A 15,775-nucleotide genomic window follows, 5' to 3' on the forward strand; every position below is an offset into this window, starting at 1 on the left:
CCTCAAGATGTGGCTCATATAAGCCTTTAAGTTATTATACAGCTGGTATTTATTTACCGTCACCAAGCAGAGAAGTAGCTTCAGACACAAGCTTTTGAGGCTTTCAGAACCTTCTGCACAGAGGAGCGAGTCCAAGCTCTCCATCAGATTCTGAAGAAGAACAATCACATTATTTAAAAACAATATTTTAAATTATTTTAAATGTTTGTTATAAAAAGCTTTTTGGGAGATTCAAACACAAAAGTACCAATATAAAGCTGTGTTATTCCAGAATCAATAATTGAGCCATTACTACTGTTACACAGGCCATATTTGCACTATTGGTTCTCAACATTGTTTTGTGTTAACTACATTTTAATGACTACAGGCATATCATCATGATCATTTTCCAAGAGCTTTCTCTAGATACCTTATATACATATAACAATAAGTTTTCTTCACAAAGTAATTCTGAGCTCTACAAATACAATCTTCCTTTTTTGTTGCAAGACAGTAATATGAGTGCTTTCTTTTCTCAATATTCCATTTTACTTATAGGCACCGTGAGATTTTTTGTAAGCAGCACACCTCCAATTTAATAGTACATATATTAGTTATGATTAAAAATATATACTATATAGCTGTTTGACAGATATTCATAAATTGCTTTCCAAATTACAGATAATACAGTTATTCTTAAAGGAAAAATATAGTTCTGATAGGCAAGTTACTACTTCATATTTTCCCCAAATGTACTACTATTTGTAGAGAGATGTAAAATTACTACTATTTGTAGAGATGAAAGATACAACAGGAATTCAGCTTTACCACTGATTATTTTGTCATTTCTCAAAACTCAACATCTTTACAGTGAAGAGCATCAAATAAGTTTAAAATGGTACATGTGCTGATGGAAATGTGAGAACACAGGATATGACATCAGCTAAAAATTAAGCACAAGGTGTGAGGCTCAATACTAAGTACTAAGGGCCTGTGACAGCCTTTTCTGACTTTAAGATTTCTTAACCACTGTGACAACACAGCATGGAACTAAAGGAAAAGAAAGAAAAGTGCTCTGTTATATTACCAATAAACATGGGGACCCCAAGTGTTTTTGTGCCACTAACAGGTGAAGAACTTCAGAATGAAGAAAGAATTAAAGAACTTTAAAGGGGCTGGAATATTTCCCCCAAAAGCTGCCCTCTGGTAGACACATTGTTTACAAATCTCTGCCCCTGCAACATGCCTGCGGCACAAACTGTTTCTCTACATTGCCAGGGCCTCACCTTCATGCATAACTCTGCCTTATCAAAACCCACAAGCATGTTGATGATGTCAAAACCAGAAGTGGATTTGTTCTTCTGATGGACTCCTCGAATCAATGCACACAAAGTCTGCAAAGGAAAACATCAGAGGGTAAGATGTAAGGCAACACCTACAACTCAATAGCAAAACCCGCCCTAAGACCCACTCCTAGCACTGGCAAAGCACAGATACTTAAATGAGTACCCCCTGCCTGGAAGCCATACATTTTATCTGACCTTTCCTCCACCTCTGTTGTTTCTAAGGAGGATCTTGGATGCTGAAAACTCAAAAAAATTAAAGAATAGATTCGTCCGTATTTTTCCTGTTTGTTCACCCCTTCATTTCACAGCACTCTGAGGAAAGGTAATCTTACTGCTTGTTCTGTCCAGACCCAGTTTGTACCAGACAGGACTACGACCTTTGGAAAATAGCTAAGTGTGGCTTTAAGGCCAAAAATATTGATGAGGAAAATGCAAGGCAGAAGCAGTGTCCAAGATATGGATAGATATGCCTTAGAGTTTTTCAGATTAATTTCTTATTTCAAGCATGCCAAAATGTACAACATCCATACAACAGTTTATCACATTATACCTGTGCATACAGCAGATGCTTTTGCTATAGAGAGCACACATTTCTATTTGGTTACCACACTGCTATGCTATGTCTGACAATAAACTTTTTTTTTTTTTGACAAAGGAAAAAACTTAATACCATCCTTTCAAACTAATTCTTCATAATAATAATAATGATGATAATAAAATGCCAAATTGTATGTCAGAGATGTAAATATTCTGTTTTAAAACGACTTTTCCCAGCTTACTGCCTGTCCAATGTCTCCTACAGGTGACTTCCCCAAACCTGAAATTTGTATCCTGTATTATTACAGCTGAGAGGAGTTGAGACAAATGCATTCACCGAACTGTAAGAATCAGCCTGTGAACTAATAACATCAAACATCAAGACAGAGGAGGGGCGTCTCCCCCACAAGACACAGGATGGCATAGCTTTGGCAAGGAGCAACCTGCAGGAAAACAGCTATTAATTCTGGGTGACAACTCTTCACAGCTTCCAATTAGGAAGAGTCCAGCAGGGACAGTCCCCTGTATAAATTTCACACTAACTTCTCCAGAGCTTTATTTCATTTTCTATCCATATGGAAATTCAAAAAGGAAGCTGAAATGAAGGAGAACAGGAGAAAGTAGAATACAAAGCTACACAGAGTACTCTTGAGCCCCCAAACTGACAGCCTGCAGTGTGAACAAGCCCCTTTTATCCCCGCTCATTGCCATCTGCTTCACCCTGCATCACCAGATCCTCTTGAATTCTGAAACAAGCTATTGTTCTTCACAGACTAAAGAGACTAGGAATATTTGTAACCTCCACAGACAATAAGTAGCAACTGCTCTGTAGACATCACTTCTCCTCAGAAGCAAAGAAATGAGCACAAGACATTTGATACCAGCAGCAAATACATTGTCTCATCAGAAGCAAAGACAGCATTCCCTATGTCTTGGTGCGGTACCTGTAATGCATTGACCACTCTGATTGGGTGCTCCTCACCCAGTGCCTGGATGCAGTGCTGAAACAAGCAGTTGATGTTATCTTTTATCTTCATCAACTCTTCCCCATCCAGAGCCTCCAGCTTGCCTTCTAGATATTCCAAGTTGACCTGTCACATTAAGAAGCAGTTCATGCATGTTACACAACCACCGACACCTTAGAAACACAAGTCCTTGCACGGACAGTCTGCCGCTTCATAGGCAGAACAGCAGCAGCAAGTTAGAGGACATTCAATTCCTGTTACCTTCATGAGAAACAGCTCCTCCCAAAACCTAGGGTTGCATTTACTGGGGTCCTCTGTCTGAAAGGAAAAGGAACAGCCATGAGAGCCAACAAAAAGAAATCATTCAAGCAGAATTTACAGAAAATCTTTATCATGAGTAGCTCAGAGTCAGCATAATCCCACTGGAGGACCAAGCGGTCTCACAGTATAGAATTCTGTCTACACAGATTCCCAGAAACAGAAGGACAAACTGAAGCAGCTCTCAATTGAGATGCCTCTGTTTATTTTCTGGATTATTTTTTGAGAAATACTTGAAAAGTTGTGACTTCCCATACATCACAAACTGGTAGAAACAGGACAAGGTGACATTAAGGAAGAGAGCAGAATAGAGCTCTGCATCACAGCAGGAGAGCCTGAAGTGTGTGCCTACACTGTGCAGTCCTCACCTTGGGAAAAGAATGCACCATGCAGAGCCCTCAGCACAAACTAAACCAAGAAAATTTAACACAACACTTTAGAAAGAAGAGATGCTCAAGTCCTTACCGTGAAAATCTCATCATACATCAAAACAACTTTCTCCTTCAATGGCTTCTTGGAGGCTGAGGATTTCCGGAGCAGCCCACCTTTCTTCTCTGTTTGGGCCATGCTGTATACCCTGAAGGTAAGAACAGATAGAAAAGCATAAGGGAACTTGAACTTTTCTTCAAGGCCTGCCTCAACCATGAAAGACTTTTTGACTGCACTGAAATACTAACATTGTCTCACAAGCTGAAAGTAGGGACTTTAATAACCATATCAGATAGGAAATAGATCAAAGGTCCCACCTAGTCCTATATCCCATTTCAAAGAAAGACGCAAAAGTCCAGACACAGGCAGATACAGAATAAGCTCCTTACGGATAAATTTTCTTAATTCTGCTAGAAACTGATCCAGACCAATGCAGTTTACATCTAGAAAAGTATGCATTTTTTTAATCTCATTGCATGAACTGTGATATTTGTTATCAAATGGATACCCAGTCTGTTTCGACGCTGGTCAAGCCTCAAGGACACCTTGTGACAAAAAGGTCTTGAAACTGTTTGAAAAAATCTTCTCTTATCTGTTTAATTTACTGCCTATCAAAGCACTTCAGATTCTGCTTCTGCACTCTGAGGCGGCATCCAACACTAAGAAACATTTGGCTGCGAAGCCTCCCTAAAGCACTCCTGCCACCCTGGCTCAGATGCACCTTGGTATCCGTCAGCTGCACCAGCTGCTCTGCAAATCAAGCCAGAGAAGAACCCCAGCCTCAAAAGCATCACATGTGGTTCAGTTTTGGGAGGAGGACAGAAGAACACAAGGGAGAAGTTTTGCACGTTTTTTTTTTTTTAAACCAGATGAATTTCCTGATCCATTTGACAGCAACAGGTTTTCTAGAAACACAAACAGGATTTACTATAATTAATTGGTGTCTCATACTTACTGGTTATCCTATTAAGAAAAATAAAAGGAAGTATCATTATTATAAAATGAGCTGTTACAAAAAGTAACAGCCATAACTGTAACCTTCTGTGACAGTCAACCCATTCCAGGGGCTGAGAGTCAGAACGTAGGACTTGCCACGTACTCTCAACCTTATGTCTGATACTACAAAGCACATCACCACTCTGACCTTGCAAATACGTATTTATCTGCAATCACAGATTTTTCTGGTGAGCCTCACAGCTTTAGCACTGTTCTAACCTTCATCACTGCAGCTTTGTCAGAGGTGCTTAGCAGAAAGGGAATGCCATCCCTTCTCATATCCCTGAGCTCCCGACCTTTCTCCCATACCTCCAAAGGTAATTACATACATGGCAACAGCATACCTCAGGCAGAGGCTTGACTTAAGTCATGCTCCAGAAAAACATGGGCAGGCTCTTGTGGTAGCTGCACTCAGCCATGCTAAATTATGCATGGAGAGGTAAGTTCACTGCAGTCAGCATCTAAGACCCCAGAGCTTTCCGAGCTGGCAGCTGTGGAGACAGCTTTGTATTTAGCCGCCATCCCAGACTGCCTGAACCCTTTCCACAACCACAGCACGTTTAGATCTGTCCTTCCCTCAAAGAGCAAATGCCAGCAACTATTGAATGCCAGTTCTAGATCTCTTCTACACACACTGCAGACAGCTTCTGATTGTCTTAAACTACAACTATGTTCTCAACTAGGACTCTCAGGCTCCCAGAGCTGGTTATTCAGACATCCAGCCTTTGAGCCATACATCTCAGGAAAACATCTTTGTGCCTGGAGAAAGAATGCTTCTGCAAAAGACCCTACCCCAGGTGTGAAGGGAAGGAGCTTTGCCTGGTTGGAAAAGCAGAGGGAAGGACAAAGAGCTGCAGATCTCACACCTGAAAAGCTGAGATCTATATAGAAAGGCAGAGAGATGTTGTTGTCTTCCCACTAGAAAGGGAATATGCATAGCTGGCTGGATAAGGGCTGGCGCATGTGCTGGGGTGAGAATGGAAATAGCCCCATGACACATTGACAGAAGAAAGCTTAGCAACTACTGTAAACACCAAATTAGTCCTGTAGCCTAGAAGGTCTACATATCCAATTACGATGAAAAAAGGTTTCAGTCTAACAAATGAAAAAGAAAACATTACTCAATCATCTTGATAACTTCTCTTTTACACACTCTGCATTATTTTTAAACTGTCATGGGAAATAAGACATTATTCTAATTAGATACATAATTGGAAACAGAGAGAAATCTATTAAAAACCAAATCAAGAACGATGTCACTTTTAGCCTAGCAATACAAATCTCACCCAAGATTGCACAAAACAATTTCCCAGCTAGAATTTTAAGTTTCTGAACCTAAAGCAGCCACCAGACCCAGCATACAAACACATCCATCAGCATGCTTCTAATTGAATTACAGCTAATGAATCCCAATGTCAAAACTAATAAACTAACTCTCAGTGCTTCTAGGTCAGCATTCTCACATCAAATGCGTACGTGAATGGGAAGGGATCAATACGCTCTGCTTAGTCCCTGAACTTTGAGAGCTGCATTTTAACACTTTTCCTACATTTCCAGAAAGACAGAAAAATCTAACTACCACAAGACACAAAGGCTTGATGCTGGGTGAGCAGAGGGATCGCATGATCATGTGAAAATTCTAGTCTCTGTCAAAATGGGACCTGGGATTCATATTCTCTCAACCAAAGCTGCACAGAGCACATACAAAGAAGACTGCTAGAGGCAAGGATTAAATAATGTTCTTGTTTATAATTTGCTATTCTATAAATGAGCATACGGAGGAGCAAGGGGAAAAAAGCAAAAGTCGCCTTTCATGCCAGCGCTTTTTTAGGCTGTGCTTATGTCATGACCTACGATGATCAGGCTGTACAAATGGCTTTTCCTTTTCACTTTATCCAATTACATTTTCTAGATGTCATAAAGACAGAAACAGGAAACTGTATTTTGCTAATGGGGACCTTCTAGGCAGCTACAGAAAACAACAGTTAAATGCACAAAACATTTATAAATAAGTTGTAGAGGTGTCAAATTATCAGGACGCTGTGACAGCTTATGAAAACAACGACATTGAATATAGTTAACAATTATCCTTTAAGCGCATCACATTTTAAAAGCATCAGGGCATTTTCCATGTCATAGGTTCAAATGGATAATTTATTCTGTCAATAGGTCAGTCCCATTAACACATGCTGCTAAGTGAATCCTGCTGTAGTCAGTGACTGCACAGGAGAACTACCCCTCAGGGCCAAGAGAAGCACACGCATATGGATTTTTAGAACAGCAAGTACTTTGCTGTGCAGCAGAAGATCTAAGATGCTTCATCTGGAACTAAAAGAAACCTTGACAGAGCATGAGTCTTGGCAGCTCAAAGGCAGCAAGATAAAAGCCATGGCATACTGAAGTTCAAGCAGACTCTTGCTTTATCTATCATCAACCCTGGGATCAGCTGATCCAGTCAGGAAGAAAGGGATGAGCACACCCAACCATCCACCTCCTTTCCATTTCATTCCAGAACTCATAGCAGAGATTCCAACCAAACATGTGACATTCTGATGAACACATCTCTGTCAGCTTTTTGTTAGAATATCCACAGGAAAAATTAACCTGACATTTTGAGGCTGAGGTTGTGCACATTAAAGTGCACTCAGACTTGTGCACATTAAAAACTGTGGTTGCTCCACATTGTCACTCAGCTCCTGTACAGACTTACTGTTATTCCACCTTATAACAGCAAAAACATGACTGTAGAGAACATGACACTAATGCACATCTACACTATAATGACATCAGCATCCAAAACTTGTAACTTCTGTAATCTTGCATGCAGCCCATCAAGCGCTGTATTTTACATTTAATTGCCTAGGCTAACAAACCTGAAAGTTTAAATATTTCAAGGCTAGTAGTTGCCCCCAACAACACCTGCCCGCACTTGGGACCCAGTGTGATCATGCTTTGCCTTTCAAGATATTTTGCTGGTATCTCACTCAAGCCTAAAGGAAAGTTGTTCAAAAATTATCTCAATCATGCAAGAGAGGGAGATAAACCTCTGCCTAAAAGTTAACCTACAGCTTCTAAAGCAACGCATTATAAGTAGTCAATAAACCCTTCAGTGAAGTTCCAGGAAAAGCTTGCACTTAATCCACATGATGAATCTACAGAGTCAACACTGGACCTGAGCAACAGGCAGTTAAAACACAAGGTTCCAGCACTCGTCCATCACTGGAAGCAACAGACAATCTGCACTCAGCACAAGAGTTTATAAACCCCAGTGCACAGACAGTGCCTCGACCCAGTTCAAGCTCCAGTATTAAAAGCCCCAGGACCACCCAGCAGCGGCCTGGCAGTCCACTAGTGAAAGCAGAGAGAGAAGGAATGCATTGGGCTAGACTTTGTCAAGGCTTTATGACCAAATTCCTGCTACAAGCCCTTTTGCAGTTTATTCTCAGTTGTGGTTTGTGCTAGTACATCCACACTTCTTTTATATTTCATCCATTCTTTACAACCTTGTTTGTATATTGTCTATTGGAATGAAAATTGCTCAGACTGTACCTTCCTTTACAACTGTAAGATGCCCAACCCCACCACGAAGGGAAGCAGTAACACAGCACACAAGCCTTGGATCCATCTGGCAAAGTTTCCAGGTGCCTTCAAGCAGTATATAAAGAGAAATATATTCTGAGGGTGTGCTGATGACAAAACCCCCCATAGATCCTACTTCTTTTTCTGCAGTACCACACAACTTAATCTCCAGCAGAGTCCCAGTATATGCATTTTTCTATCAAGTCCTTCCATCCCACTCAGAGCAGTAGCGGTGTGTGTGCTTCTACATGGTACAATCTAAAGTTATACCACTACTGACCTATTTTTCCCCCCTTGAAAAACAGGAAAAGCAGCTTCCTAATGCAGATATGGCCACAGACTACCTCCCACTACACCTGCTTCAGCAATGATATAAAAGTGTAACATCTAAGCTACATTTTTAACACTTCATCCATAACTGCTTTCATTTCTATCTGTCCAGTTAAAATAACACCCAATCCATCAACTTCACACCATCAACTAGTTAAGCTTCTTCCTGTCAAGTCCATCTAGACAAGCGTCACATGCTTCCACCTCCATCTGTTCGCACCATTTTTCCAAATTCATTTTTTCATTTCATCACACTTCCTTTCCATATTCCTGGCTACAATGCCCAGCTCTTTCATGTCAGAAAGTCGAGTTGGAGTTTCACTTTTCAAGCTCTTCGGAATCCATCCCACCTAGTTTACCATGAAATATTCCACACTGCCTCTACACTCCCACCTAAAAGCTCATGTCACTTTGAGACCTTTTCAGATGTCTCCCTTCTGAAGAAAAACACTCTCCCTGTAACCTGCCCCTGCCCTTTTCCCATGGCTTCAGCTGTTGGTGTGGATTCAAGGCCCATGCTGAATACAGCACAGCTGCATGACCTTGGCTCTGACTTCTGAGGAAGCTGCTATGTTCTGAGAAACTGCAGAGTAGAGCCACACCAAGATAAGAAAGGTAGAGCTGCAGAGAAGTAGCATTTTTGAGACATGGACCATTAGCAGCACAAACACTCAGGAAGAAAAACACAAACATAAAAAGGTATAAGATCCTAAAAAAAACCCAAAAACCCACCACCAAAAAACAAGGAGCCAGAATATAGCAACTCAGCAACTTCTGAGCCGCAGAGGCTGACCCTTCCCCTCCTGAGGGATGTCTGCATGGCTGCCCAGTGTGTTAGCAGGGGTGGTGAGCAGATGAATGCTTAGCCTAGCAGCTCATTAAAGCCCGTTTCTTTTGTGCATGCTAGACAATAACTGTTTAACATTTTTATGTTGTATATACCCTGCCTGCAATCTCTTTCCACACAGCAAAAAGTCCCCTCAGTGACACAGACAGAGGATTACGCTGTTATTATTGGAAAAAGGAAAGCGATGTCCTTTTCCCCTCCTGAAATTCCTGTCACACTTCCTACCAGAGCTCAAACAGCTGGTGAACTGCAATCACCACATATCGCAATGATCCAAATTATCTTATTGCTTTGCATATTCCACCCACCTGCTCAGCCCAAATTGGCTCTCATCATATATTCAGATCACAGTCTCTGCTTAAGAGCAAACTTTCTTACAGTGACATACGCAACAGGGTTTTGACTGAAGCCACAAGCTTGCTTATGTAGCAAGCTGCCTCTGCCTTCAGCATAATAAACATATCGAGTTCCCACTCCTTTGCCATTGTTTATTGCTCCCCTTTGCTCTGCTGATACAAGCGCTTGTAGGACCGTGAGGTAAACCAGATAATTAGAATGATCAATGACAAAAGGATATGCCCTGCTCATTCTCTTTCTAGGAAGGTATCTTGAACCCAAACCGTTTCAGCAGCCAGCTGACCCTGCGGCCCACCAGCAGCCGCACCAGCAGAGCCAAAGCGTTGGGCAACTCCAGAGGGCTGCGAGGCCTCCTCAGCCAAGGCAGCGCCCAGCGCACCAGCGCGGTGGTAACACAGTATTACTGGTAACAGCAGCACTGCAGGCAGGCGGGGAAAGGACCCGCAACTTCTTAAGCAACACACTTGTGTAAAACTACTCCCCACGCCCAAAGTTTCCAGGTGGCGGCCAGGCCTCACGCAGGGCGGGGTGGGCAGCGAGGGGCCCTCACACAGCCCGGGGTCACCGGCCCGCGAGAGGGGCTGTGGCAAGGCAGGCTTCGCCCGCCCCCCGCCCCGAGCCCCCGGCATGGTGCCGCCAGCACTGGCTGCCCGAACGCCGGGGCAAGGCTCCCCAGCGCCCCTGAGAACGGCACCTGCGGGGCACCCCGGCGTGGCCAGCGGCAGGCGAAGCTGCGAGCCCCGCCGCTCGCCGGGAAACGGTGCCCGGGGAGGCCCCTCGCGGCGGACAGCGGCCCCGCCCCGCGGAGATTCCCCCGGGGCGGCAGAGCCCGCAGCGGCCGGTGCCGCCCACCCCAGGCCCGGACCGGGGTGGCCGCTCAGGAGGGGCGGCGGGGGGCGTGGCCTGGCCCCGCGGGATGGAGGGGCCGCGTCCCCCCCCTCGATCCCCAGAACTTACCTGCGGGCGAGCCGTTCCCCTTCCCAATGCGCAGGCGCCGCCGGCCGCGCCGCGCATGCGCTTCTAGGGGTCCCGCGCCGCGCGGTCCTAGCGCCGCCGGTACTCGGGGTGGGCAGGGGGCGCTGTCAGCGGCCGGGCTTCACCGCCCACCGGTTCACCGGGCGGCCCCGGATCCCGGCGGCAGCCGCAGGCGGGGCGGACAAGGGCAGCAGCGAGGAGACTCCTCCTAGGGCCGAACGGAGCTCGCTTCTCCCTGAGGAAACTGACACACCCAACCCCCGGTAAAAAATGGCCCCTCCGCCTGCGAAGCGTCGCAGGCCACCCCCGGGTCGCAGCCCCGCCACCCTCCCCGCACCGGTGACGGAAGTAGGAGAGGGGCGGCCCGGACCGGCGCGGCGCGGCTCCGCCCGGAAGCCCGCCGCCTCGTGATTGCGCAGTGCCGCTTCGTGCCGAGCCCAGCTGAGCCGCCACCGGTCCGGCCCCGGCGGAGGGGCGCCCCGGCAGGCAGCCGCCGCGGCAGGTAGGCCCCGCGGGGTCCCGGCGGGAGGGGGGTCCCCCGGGTGCCTGGGGTAGTCGGGGCAGCGGGGGGGTCCCCTCGGGCAGAGGTGGGTGTCCGGGGAGCTGGGCGTGCGGCAGGTACCTCGGGGGGGTTGGTGCTCGCCGGGGGAGGAGGGTGCTCGGGGGGGTCCCTGGGGGTCGGAGGGTCTCCAGAGACCCGGGGGAACGGGGGGTGCTGGGGGGGGGGGACACGCCGTGGCAGCAGGAGCTCCGTGCCCCTGCTCGTGCTGGTACATGCTCTCGGTGACCAGGGTGGGCGCCCCAAGATGAAGCGAGCCGGGATGCTGCGGCAGGTCTCCGACTTCAGTGACTTCAGCCGAGGCCACTGGCTGCAGGAGCTGCTGTGCCAGGGAGAAGAGCCCAGCCACATCCAGTCCAGCCCTGATGGGCAGCACCTTTTGGTCCTGCAGAAGAGCCGGCCGCCCCCCCTACCCCAGGTGGTGGCCTTCCAGCGTCATGGCATCGGTGGAGCCGACCTGGAGAGGAACTGGCAGCCGCCCCAGCCAGCTCTTGTGGGACTGCTCTTCCTGCAGAGCCCTGTGACACTGGGCTCCTGGGCACTGGCCCTTGTGTGGGAGCATGGCCGGACCGAGGTCTGGCACTTTGTGGTGGCCATGGGCTGGCAGCTGCTGCAGACGCTGGAGCTCTGCCAGGGTGCCCGGGCGCGAATCGTCTCTGTGTGCAGCCAGGGAGCCAACCTGGTGTGGTGTGAGGAGAGGCCTCCCCTGGATGCCCACTCGGACATGAGCAAGTGTGCCTTCAGGTTCTGTGTCTGCACTCGGGCTCTGGAGATGGGAGATCAAGGCGTGTGGCTGGGCGCTGTAAGGATAGTCCTGCACAACAGCCCTGAGTACCAGGTCCTGGCCTCCCCCCAGCACATCTTCCTGGTGCCTGCCGCTGCAAGTTTTGCCACCACTTCCAAATTCCTTCTCATCTGGCATCCCGAGAAGGCAAAGCTCACCATCACAGCCCCCTCTGCAGGCTTCATCCACAGCAAGGTGCTGCGCTCCAGCAGCGAGTCAGACTTCAGGAAGCTCCTGCTTGGCTCTGTGGGTCTTCTTTCAGGTTTGGCACCTCTGGATATTCATACTTCTGCCGTGTCCAACAGTGGGGGTTTGCTGCTGGTGAGCACAACGGGTGCTGTGAACATGGTGGAGCCAGATGGGACACAGAGGCATATCTTTGACCTGGAGGGGGGGCCCCTGGCCCAAGGAAGTCATGTCCAGCTGAAGACCTTTGGCAGCATCCTGGCCTGCATGCTGGCTGGGGTCCTGTACCTCATCGACCAGAGCAGCGGAAGGCTCATAGAAAAGAAGATCCTGAGCGTGAAAGAGGTGCATGTTCTGGACTCCCTGGGAGAGGAGGACAGCATCCAGCTCCTCACTCAAACTGGCATCTACAGCTTTAGTTTCTCCAAACCTGAGGACAGCAGCAGGCCTGAGCCGTGCTTGGTGGAGATGGTGTTTGAGGAGGCCTGCAGATACTACCAGAGGAGGAGCCTCAGCAGTTCCAAGCTGACGGTGGAGAAGTTGAAGAAAGGTGGTGTGTTTCAGGCTCCTGTGGCCCTCACTGCCATCTTGCAGCACAGCCTTCACCAGAAGCAGAAGCCAGCCCGAGGCCTCCAAGACACTTATGCCAAGCTGTTGAGCACATTGAGCCTGGAGCTGCAGAGTTACATGAGCCTGGAGCTCCTCAAGACCTGCGTGGTGTGTGCCCCACAGAGTGAGGTAGAAAGCTACTGTGAGGAACTGGTGGAGCAGGAGGTTAGCCGCGTTCTGCACTCTGACATGGACAAGGACAACTTGGCCTACCTGAACTCCATCTTTGCCTCTTTCCCCAAGGCTGCCTGGAAGGCCACAAGGAGCTGCCTGCAGCTGCAGCAGAATGGGGATGGCCTCTTGGTAGCCAGGGCCACCCCAGAGGTGTGGAAGAAGGTCCTGGGAGGGCCGCAGCAGGAGGAGGTGGGTCAGAATGGGGTGGTCCCACTCTTTGAGCTCATCTGTGCCTCCTTCCTGAGGTTCAAACCCAAGTGGCTGCCCAGTTTTGTGGAACTGACTCAGCAGTACGTTAGCATCTCTTGGGCGTACAGCAGCAAGGAGGGCCCAGAGGGCCGGGTGCCGCTGTACAAGAGAGCGCTGGGAGTAGTGGCCAGGAAGAACAAGCGCAGCGAGGCCGATGATGAGATGGAGCTTGAACTGCTGCTCTGCAGCAAGAGGCCTAAGGCCGTGCTGCAAGCTCTGCACCTTCTCATCCGCCTGAAGCAGTGGCAGCGGGTGGTGGAGGTGGCAGAGAAGTTTTCCAAGCTCAGCCCCTTGCTTAACAAGGAAATATTCACCACGCTGCTGGCAGAGTTTGCCCAGCACCGGGAGCTGGACCCTTATCTGGACATGCTGTGGCCACTATGCCCTGCTGACCTCACCGCCTCAGACATCCTTGCCGTGGTCCTGCAGCACCTCCCTCACTCCCAGGAGGACCCGGTGCCCTTCTCCAGCAAGGGGAACCAGCTGACTGTAGGCTTGCTCAAGCCGCTGCTGCAAAGGGTTGTGCAGCGTCCCTGCGTGCAGGATGAGATGTACTCGGATGCCTTGCAGAGCCCCACCTTCCCCCCTCCCACCCCACCCCGAGAGCACAAGATCCCCTCAAAAGCAGCGGCTGATGATGCCCCTCAGCCACCCACGGCAAGGACTTCCTCCCCCTCAGTGCTGGTACAGGGTGACACTGTGTGAAGGGGGGAAGCCTTGGAAATCCTGCCCTGTCTGGCAGTACAGAAGCCTGCTCCTTTCTGAAGCCTCCCTGCAGCAGCATCTCAAAGAGTCCGTTGGGTGGTTGGGGTTGGGGGATCTCACCTGAAGCCAGGGCAGGCTTTCTGGCTATTTCTATGAAGTGCAACTGCGTGTGCTCCAGTGGAGGAGCAAATGCCGGGTGTGTTTGCAGATGAAAGCGCTGGCTGCACTACAGGACTACAGAACTGCTCCCTGCCCAAAGCACTTTGTTTTCAGTTTGTGTGGCTCCTTTATAACTTCACTTTTACTTCCCTGATCCTTTAAGAGTGGTGGTGGAGCGGTGGGCAGGGACACGCACAGTCTTTCCCTCCCATTCTCTGCTCAGTGGGTTGGGTGGTTGCTCCACGCTCTGCCTGTGAGAAACTGGGCATGTTTCTTGCAGTGGTGTCTCTGAGTGCTGCAGCTTTGGGCTCAGTCAGATGCTAAATGCCAGCGTGGCACAGCTCTGTGGTACCAGGGGTCCCAGCACACACTGGCAGCAGCAGCACTCGGCGCACTGTCTCGCTGCAATTCCTCTGGGATCAGTCCTGTAGCTGTGACTGATTGCAGCTACTTAGCTGAAGAGAGCAGCCTAATTCCCTTATCTCTTTATCCCAGGCAGTACCCAAACTCTTTCTGAGCTGAGAAGCTGGCAGCAGCCTGTGCAAGCTTGGGGCTGGCCCTGCCTCTCTCTTTCCTTTGTGGAAGCTTAGATTATGCTGCAGGAGGCCCAGGCCCTCTGTTCCCATCTCCTCTACCTTTGCCCTTTGCACACAAAGGGGCTTTGTCAGGGTTGTCTGGCTCATATTGTGCCTCTGTTTGCAAAGTCAGTGTAACTTGAGAGCAGTCGTGCGGGAAGATCCAGGTTCCAGAGTCTCTCCAGTGCTCGCTGCCTGGCCCCCTCCTCTGGGAGAGAGACCCCGGCTGTGGCTTTGCCCCTGTGCGTGGGGCTGTGGTGTGAAGGAGCTGTCTCTTGCCTTTGCTGGTCTGGCAGAGCCTTGCTGGGATGGGATGAAAGAGACTCACCTGCATTTGTCCTCCTGAGAGTGGGGTTAAATGTGGAAGACAGACTCCTTCTAAAAAATAAAGGTTCCTAAAGCAGTGCTGGGGTGGTGGATGTTGTGAGGATGCACACCCTCAGGAAGAGGGCAGTTTCATTTTGCTTCTGGTGAAAAGCAGCCAAGCTCAACTCACCGTGGTACTGCCCAGCGTGGCTCACCACTGGTACGTGCTGGGCTCAGAGATCTGGCTGTGCTGGGACAACCCCTTCCCTTTACTGCTAGGAAGCCATGGAGGCAGGACTCTGCCCTGGCAGGCAAGTGACCATCCCAGAAGGGCCATCCCAGGCAGTGTATGGTTTGGCAGAGGCAAGCCCCACATGTTGCTGGGAGCAAGGAGGCCTACCTGGGCTTTGCCGACCTCCCTGCAGCTGCTTGGTGCCACAGGCAACCCCCAAAGGCCATTGGGGCTTCTCACTGGCTGGACGTAAGATAGGGTTGAGGAAAGGAGCATTTTTTTCCTCGAGAGCTGTAACTCATCCCTTTGTTCCTGGCTGGAAAACCAGCAACAGGGAGCACCAGGCTGGCCCCAGCAGGAGCCTGCTGCCCTGGGCACACAGTGGCAGAGCTGTTGTTGGAGGGATCCTGGTTTGTGAAACCACTTTAAAGATGCGGCAAGGCCTCCCCCAGACAAGGGCTAGGCTGCAGAAAGTCCCTGTGGTGGAAGAAAGTATGGCAAAGGGGAAGAGGAACTGCTGCAACGGTTCTCTAGAGGCTGGCTGCTATTGATGAGACCTTCCTTATGGTGGGTCCTTGT

At 49.0% G+C, this 15,775-nt stretch overlaps 2 protein-coding genes across 3 annotated transcripts in view; one reads left to right on the forward strand and one right to left on the reverse strand.

The window, feature by feature from the left end:
• ARMH3 (armadillo like helical domain containing 3) overlaps positions 1 to 10,849 on the reverse strand; it is a 129,441-nt gene extending 118,592 nt beyond the window's left edge. Inside the window, exons 1-6 of one of the 2 annotated variants that reach the window (XM_075758109.1) lie at positions 10,641 to 10,849; positions 3,611 to 3,722; positions 3,089 to 3,145; positions 2,807 to 2,953; positions 1,266 to 1,373; positions 58 to 150 (exon numbers count right to left, since the gene is read on the reverse strand). In XM_075758109.1, the coding sequence (XP_075614224.1) occupies positions 58 to 150; positions 1,266 to 1,373; positions 2,807 to 2,953; positions 3,089 to 3,145; positions 3,611 to 3,712 (507 nt within the window). In that variant the 5' untranslated portion in view covers positions 3,713 to 3,722; positions 10,641 to 10,849. Of the gene's footprint in view, positions 1 to 57; positions 151 to 1,265; positions 1,374 to 2,806; positions 2,954 to 3,088; positions 3,146 to 3,610; positions 3,723 to 10,377; positions 10,578 to 10,640 lie in introns of those variants that run through there. The other variant, XM_075758110.1, reaches the window with a different exon arrangement.
• HPS6 (HPS6 biogenesis of lysosomal organelles complex 2 subunit 3) lies at positions 10,843 to 15,064 on the forward strand. The gene is made up of 2 exons (XM_075758108.1): positions 10,843 to 11,160; positions 11,450 to 15,064. The coding sequence occupies exon 2, from the start codon at positions 11,465 to 11,467 to the stop codon at positions 13,922 to 13,924; it is 2,460 nt and encodes an 819-aa protein (XP_075614223.1). The 5' UTR covers positions 10,843 to 11,160; positions 11,450 to 11,464; the 3' UTR covers positions 13,925 to 15,064.
• Positions 15,065 to 15,775: the final 711 nt, after the last annotated feature.

Source organism: Balearica regulorum, chromosome 7 (genome assembly GCF_011004875.1).
Source record: "Balearica regulorum gibbericeps isolate bBalReg1 chromosome 7, bBalReg1.pri, whole genome shotgun sequence".
Classification (NCBI taxonomy): domain Eukaryota; kingdom Metazoa; phylum Chordata; class Aves; order Gruiformes; family Gruidae; genus Balearica; species Balearica regulorum.